The sequence below is a fragment of the Suillus discolor genome, assembly GCF_016758755.1.
Source record: "Suillus discolor strain FC423 chromosome Unknown F5147scaffold_30, whole genome shotgun sequence".
NCBI classification, from domain to species: Eukaryota; Fungi; Basidiomycota; class Agaricomycetes; order Boletales; family Suillaceae; genus Suillus; species Suillus discolor.
Genome location: NW_024541277.1, coordinates 430224 through 438089, shown reverse-complemented (window position 1 = coordinate 438089; position 7866 = coordinate 430224). Strand labels below are relative to the sequence as shown.

General features: G+C 51.8%; 1 protein-coding gene across 1 annotated transcript; it reads right to left on the bottom strand.

Annotated features, from left to right (window-relative positions):
• Positions 1 to 4671: 4671 nt before the first annotated feature.
• F5147DRAFT_774189 (uncharacterized protein) lies at positions 4672 to 5192 on the bottom strand (the record flags this gene model as incomplete). The annotated part of the gene is made up of 4 exons (XM_041441575.1): positions 4672 to 4702; positions 4774 to 4846; positions 4905 to 4996; positions 5050 to 5192. 4 exons carry the CDS (start codon positions 5190 to 5192, stop codon positions 4672 to 4674), a joined length of 339 nt encoding a protein of 112 aa, XP_041292476.1.
• Positions 5193 to 7866: the final 2674 nt, after the last annotated feature.

Sequence of the window (7866 nt, the reverse complement as noted above, 5' to 3'; positions counted from 1 at the left end):
GGATGGCTAATCGTCTATATGGACGACATCCTAATCTTTTCAGATAACCTGGACGAACACCGACAACGGACACGTCGTGTGTTGGACAAACTCCGTAAGGAGTCCCTCTTCCTCAAACCCGAGAAATGCACCTTCGACTCCCAAGAAGTCGAATATCTCGGTATGATCATCCGACCAGGACAGGTCGCCATGGACCCCGCCAAGCTGAAAGGTATCAGCGAATGGCAGCAACCCTCGTCTGTCAAGGACGTACGATCCTTCCTCGGGTTCTGCAATTTCTACCGGCACTTCATCCCCCACTACTCTGACATCGCACGACCTCTTCTGGACCTCACCAAGAAGGAAGTCCCTTCGCATGGTCAGAATCAACCGAAGCGTCCTTCCAGCATCTGAAGACGCTCTTCACCACGGAACCGGTTCTGCGGAACCCCGACTCTTCGCGTCAGTTTGCACTTGCAACTGATGCGTCCCTCTTCGCGACCGGAGCAGTACTGCTCCAGACGGATAGCAACGGGGATTATCACCCCTGTGGCTACCTCTCCCAGTCTCTGAATGCGGCGGAACGCAACTACGAGATCTATGATCGGGAACTCCTCGCCATCATTCGTGCCCTCCAAGCCTGGAGGCACTTCCTGGAAGGGAACGCCCACCCGGTCATTGTGTTCACGGATCACAAGAACCTGATCTACTTCCGCTCTGCTCAAGCGACTCACCCGACGACAGGCCCGGTGGCACCTACGCTCACCAACTTCGACCTGGAACTTCATCATGTTCCCGGTACGAAGCTCGCTGCACCAGACGCCTTGTCCCGCGGCCGGACCATGACCAGTCTGGCCATGATAACGAAGACCGTGTCCTCCTCCCGGACACCCTCTTTACCCGTCTCATCGACACCGAGCTCGCTGACGAATTCCAGCGGCTCTCGACGACCCCTCCGACCAGACTGTGAAAACAGCTCTGGATGCTCTCTCCGGGGTGTGCGCACCCCCCATGAAATCTGCACTCTCTGACTGGAGGTTCACCGACTGGTGTCCTCTTCTACAAGGACCGTGCTTACGTCCCCCCCGACCTCCGGCATCGGGTGCTCGCGCTGCACCACGATCATCCCACCGTCGGGTCACCCCGGCCGTTCTGTTACCGAATGGAACGTCAAGAAAGCTTACTGGTGGCCCGGAATGGGCTCCTTTATTCGAAAATACGTGGATGGCTGCGCCATGTGCCAGCAAATGAAGGTTAACACCCACCCGACGACTCCCCCCCTGACCCCCATACCTTCGACTTCCCTCCGGCCCTTCTCTCAGGTCTCTGTCGACCTGATCACTGACCTCCCGGAGAGCGCCGGCTACGATTCCGTCATGGTCGTGGTAGACCATGGGCTTACGAAGGGGGTAATTCTCTGCCCTTGCAGAAAAACCATCACTGCTGAAGGCGTAGCTGAACTTTTCTTCAAGAAAGTGTTCATGCGCTTCGGACTCTACGACAAGATCATCTCGGACCGAGGCCCCCAATTCGCCTCGAAGCTAGCAAGAGAGCTAGGACGACTCCTCGACTACCAAGTCGCACTTTCCACCGCCTATCACCCTCAGACGGATGGCCAGACTGAACGGCTCAACCAAGAGCTAGAAACCTACCTCCGGATCTACTGCCGGACGACCCCCTCCGAATGGGCGAAAGCACTTGCCCTATGGCCGAGTTTGTCCACAACTCCCGAAGACACTCTGCCAGGAACGCCTCCCCCTTCTTCCTGATGATGGGATACGAGCCACGAGGCATTCCCCATCTCTTCCCCGACTCTACCCTACCGACCGCCGAAGAACGTGTCAAATCCCTTGCCAAGATCCGCGAGGAAGCCCTCGCATGCCACAGCCTTGCACAGCAGCGCATGGCTGATCGTTCCTTTGGCCAGCGTTACAAGCCATGGAACGTTGGTGATAAAGTTTGGCTATCTGCCACGAATCTGATCACCGGGTTCCCTTCTCGGAAACTCGCCCCGAAACGCTATGGACCCTTCCCAATCCAGAAGGTCCTCTCCCCCATCACGTTCCAGCTCAAGTTGCCTGACAGCTGGCGTATCCACCCCACGTTCCATGCCTCGGAACTTTCCTCCTATCAGGAGACGGACGTGCATGGCCCGAATTTCACCGAACCTCCCCCTGACCTGATCGACTGGGGAGGAACACTACGAAGTGGAAGCTATCCTCCAACACAAGGGTACCGGTGCGCGCCGCCGATACCTCGTGTCATGGGTAGGCTACCCACCCTCCGAACGAACGTGGCTCCCCGAAAAGGAGTTGAAGTCCGCAGCGGAGCTGCTGAAGGCGTATAAGAAGCGACTCAAGATCGCTTCAATCGCCATCAACTGTTGATCTGCTACCACCATAGCTCCTCTCAAGAACGACACCTGCAACCATAGAACCAAACGGTTCCACACCAGAGCTCACTATTCTACCTCCCCTCGCGACAAACCCTTGCCTCAGACCCCCGAATATTTCCATCGACAACAGATCCGGAACCGACACCGTTCCACCAAACCCCTCGACAAGCACCGACCAGTCACCCAAGAATTCACCTACGCCAACACCCAAGGAAAGCCCCTCAAATATGTCGGCTTCAGCATCGTCGCTTTCCTCTCCCCTTTCCGCTTCCTCTCCTGCATCTGTATACGGCCCGACCCAGACACCCCGACAACCGCCTGGCCTTGAGAGGCCAGCCTTCACCCCGTACCGACGACCCTCCTTACGCTCTGTCCGAGAAGACAGGACGTGTGCCTACTGGGAAGCAGTGATCTGCGACCCTCAGTTTGCCCTGCGCATCGACAACTACCTCGCGCGCACCAACGATGATGTCACCTACAATATCATCAACCAACGCCTTTCGAAGTGCAGATGCACTCACTGGCGATATCGCCAGGATCGACCTCCAGAGGGATACCACCCTCTCCACCATCTCTACCCGCTACAACCAGGGTAAAATCAAGCAGGCGTTACTAAACCTGCTCGAACTTAGGAACTTCCAGTCTGTTGTACTGGCCATCGAGGAGGAGCGGGCATTTAATCCCCCTCCCGACCTTCTCACCGTCGTCGAGTGCGCTGTCAGTGACAGAGCTCCGACCCCCTTCCACCTGTGACCAGATGTCGAATCTGACGATGAACACGTCCCCAATGTCACCCAGCTGACAAACCCAGAAATCGACCGCCTCTATGAGGAATACGAACGTGAATGCTATGCGCCACGTAACCCCACCCCTGAGGCAGACACTATCGTCTTCCTCGAAGTACACGATTCCCCTCTCACCATCCCCTTGGCAGATGAATCTCACTCTGCCCCCACCATCACCCCCAACGACTTCGTGCCCACTAGGGACGTACCCCCTTTGACCATTGGTTCTCCGGTCGAGAACCCAAACCCCCTTCCCGCCCCACGACGTCGTGGACGACGTGCACGTGCACAATCCATGCTCGCCCTCGGACTCCCCCTCTCCCATGCACACCGCCCACGCACCCAGAACTTTACAAGGCACTACACCCGTGAAGACGCCCTGAACCGTGCCTGCATCGAGGCCACCGAGACCACCCAGATCTACCGTTCCAACGTGATCTGTCGCCAATGCCATGTATACGGTCATAAACAGAAGCACTGCGCTCAGTACTTCTGCCGCATCTGTGGGAAATTTGCCCCAAAACACCTCACTCCCTTCTGTCCACAACTCGATGGACGGAAACTACTGCGCCGGGGACCCTCCTCGGACAGATTCTATTCTGATATGCGCAAGCTCGAAGCAGCATATGATCATGAAGCCGCCCACGTTGAACAAGAACGCGAGGAAAACGCACTCGAGGCCGCCAAATGGCTTGCCGACCTCGACTTCGACCCCAGCTGGTATGACAACCAGGATGATTAAAGCTCGTTGAGCTTGAGCCTTGAAACGGGGGTAATGTTACAAGTAACATTGGTCACATGGCCCCCCTATCATTGTCCCTTCATCCTCACCCTCACCATCTACCGGCTTGTCCTCCTTTACCGACTTTCCGTTGACCAGATCCTCGGGACCGTTCCCGTCCCTTGCATCGCCCGCCTCTATGCGCGTGCATGCACGTTCTTCCCCTGACTCGACCACCAATGTGGTCCCGCACCTATGACTCGGTCTGACTCGTGCCACCAATGTGGCTTTCCTCTTTCTGTTCCTTCTGACTGCAGATTCCCGCACGTTGTATTCTTACCGTTGGTTCATTCCAACGTTTCTCGGTCTCATTCCACATTCGACCACCCATCACTAATCCGGCTATGTTGCCAACGCACCTATACCATTCTCGTTTCCCCTCTACCCTTACCTACTGTGCGGTAGCCTTGCCCTTAGCCCTCTCCACTTAGTATAAGTAGTCGGTCACCCTGTACTAGATTCTCTAACTTGAATCTACTCAATCTTCCCTGGAACATACTTCCCTCTGAACACCCCTTTGGCTTCAGTCTCTAGTATCTTTTCTTAGTTGCTCATCGCGACTAAGTCTACCTCGATCAACCTCATCGTCCGGACAAGACAGTCCTGACCTTGAGCGACTTCTAAGACATCTGTCTCAGAAGTCACGTGACACGCGCGTACTGTGATCACTGCCGACTCATCATCGCCAGTCTCACTTGCTATACCGGATCCTTCCGGTTACGTCACGAACATTAGCGGACGACGCCCCTCTTAGGGCTCCGCCTAACAGATCTATTTGAGTGCATAACACCAATCAGCAAGTGACCAATCAACCAACTCAAGGAAACACTCACCAGACCACAAATCCACCTCCAAACGATCCATTAGGTCCAAATTTCAAACAACAATCAACTGGTCCTAGAAGGTCTACTCATCAGTGGACTGAGTCAGCATATATGTGCATGTTGCGCAGCGGTGAAGGTACTCACGATGGTAGAGGAGGGGATCCAGTCATTCCTAGAGGGATGCAGAAGGTAGACGAAGAGAGAGAGGAAAGCAGCGGGAGCATGGGAGCATCTGGAGAAAGGTTAGAAAGAGGATTGGAATTCGAAGAAGAACTTACTGCATACACGATGTTTGCAGGAATGAGCGAAGTCGAGGGCCTGGAACCAAGCACCATAGAAGATGCGAAGACATGAGCTGATTGGTCAAGATGGAAAGAAGCCATCAACGCGGAGCTAAAGAGTCTCGACGAAGCATGCACCTGGGACATTGTCAGCAGCAAGTGGGTTTTCAAGATTAAAAGAAATGCAGAAGGAGAAATCAATAAGTATAAGGCCCGGCTGGTAGCACGAGGCTTCACACAAGTATACAGCATCAATTATTATGAAACCTATGCACCTGTAGCTTGTCTCGCATCGCTGAGACTGATTCTCGCGATCGCCGCATGCCAAGACTGGGACATTGATGTATCTGATTTCCACAGTGCATTCTTGAATGGAAAGCTCAACAATGATGAAGAGATCTACATGGAGCTGCCCCCAGGAGCAGACTTGGGAGACAAGGACAAAGTCGCGAGGCTCCGAGTTGCATTGTATGGATCTAAACAAGGAGCATTAAAATGGTACAAGTGTCTATGTGCAGAACTCACCGAGCTAGGCTTTGACCAGATGGAAAGCGACTTGGGAGTGTTCACAGTGCACATAGGAGAAGACCTACTCATCCTCGCAGCGCACGTCGATGACTGCACAATAACTGGCAGCTCGAAAGAGCTAATCAAAGCGTTCAAGGTTGAAATCACATCACGATTCAAAATAACAGACCTAGGACCTATCAGCTGGTTACTTGGCATGAAAGTCACTCAAAATTGTGAAGCACATACCATTTCGTTGTCCCAAGAGTCCTTGGTAGATGCTATCATCACGAAATACAATTTCGTAGATGCAAAACCTGCAGCAGTACCTATGGATCCAAGCATTCAGTACACAAAGGACCAATCCCCTACCACAACAGCACAGATCACCGAAATGAAACGAGTCCCATTCCGTTCAGTGCTCAGATCACTGATGTACCTTGCCATTGGAACTCGGCCAGACATCGCATTTGCAGTGTCGACACTCACGCAGTTCACTGATAGTCCAGGATGGACTCACTGGGAAGGAGTTAAAAGAGTGTACCGCTATCTGTTGGGAACAAGGAAATTGGGACTTACCTTCGGCACAAGCAGCACCGGCTTGGTGGGATACACAGACGCTGACGGCGCTAGTCAACACCATAGGCATGCAATAATGGGATTCGTGTTTTTGGTTGATGGCAGCGCGATACTGTGGGGTTCGAGAAAGCAGGAGTTAGTGACGCTCTCAATGGCAGAGTCAGAGTTCATAGCGGCCACTCATGCAGCAAAAGAGGTCCAATGGCTCCATCGTTTCATTGGAGAGGTCTTCCGGCTGTTACAGCACCCTATGACGCTATATAGTGACAATCAGTCAGCCATCGCACTAATGAAAGATGGAAGTTATCATGCATGCACCAAACATATCGACATCCACTTCTGCATTGAGGATGGCTTGATCGAATTATTGTACTGTCCCACGGAGAATATGGTCACCAATATGCTAACGAAGGCCCTTCCGAGTGTTAAGGCGAAGCATTTCACACATGAGCTAGGAGTTAGAGTCATCGTTTGAGAAGGAGTGTTGGAAGTTACAAACGATGATAACGATTATCATCACATGTGACTTATTTACTTACATAATCATGTTAGTGTATTTGCAGTCTTTCTACTCAACACACCTCAGTTGCTTGTATAGTCAACTGAGTTCATATCTTCAATACCATGTCCTTGAGATCTCCCTTTTCCACAGGATCCAGATGGATGGGGGGGTAAGTCCATCGCCTTTGGGCGAGTTTGAGTGTCTGCTTTCAGTCTTACAGAACGGCAGACACGTTGGCAAACGGCAGGCATTGGTATTTGAGCTCCAATACTAATGCCAGCTGTCTCCATCCTGTTAGAACATTTAGCTGATCTTGTACCGAGCGCTTTAGTGAGTCTAGAATCTTACTTTGAGTCCCATTATAATGAGATCATAGTTTGCATGATCTTTTTCCTTCTCCTCAACCCTCCTTTGTTAAAGACTCTGTTATTAAGAGCATGTGCTTCTCAATCATGGGTGTTCCCATTAACTCAATGTCCCTCAGTGTTTGTCAACATTATCATGTATCACAGTCATCGACACATCTTCATTGACAACAAAGACCAAGGACTGGCTTTGGTCAAGTATGTAGACAGGGAGGAGGTATTCTAGTGGCAGGTGTTACGACTGGGGTATGTTGAGCTGTCTAAGTCCAAGTGGACTAAGATTCAGTGAGACAGACGTGGTTCTTCTCTCAACTGAGAGGTCAAAGGTTTCTGGCTAAGGCGAGTATCGGCGACTCCCTTAGAATAATGGTTCTTAGATAGCAAGGTTGGAGGCCTTGCTAAAGGACTATGTTCCAGGTAAAACCCAGTAGATTAAAGTGCCAAATACAAGTGGTACACTAGGTGTCTATATAGCGAGTGTTCAAGCGGAGCTTGTAAATGGCGTATCAAGATAGAAGGCGGACAGCCCGCTTGGTAAGAGATAAGAGATAAGAGATAGTGCGGACAGCCCGCTTGATAAGAGATAAGGGCTATGCATGGTGATGGTTACTGGAACGGAAGGTGAGCTTGGCGATTATGTGAGTAAGGGTCTGGAATGTGATTGGACGTTCAGCAACAGATGCGACAAAGGACCACTGTCCGGTAATGAAGGAAAAGGTAGGGGAATAAGTATACCGTAACAGCAGGTGCCTGTTCAAGAGTGATTGAAATCATAAGCTGCTATCCATATAGAATACTGCTAGTTCACAGAAATTAGAATTTGTGGTGAGCCAACCATGATTGCAGAGTGTGTGTGTTACAGTAACAT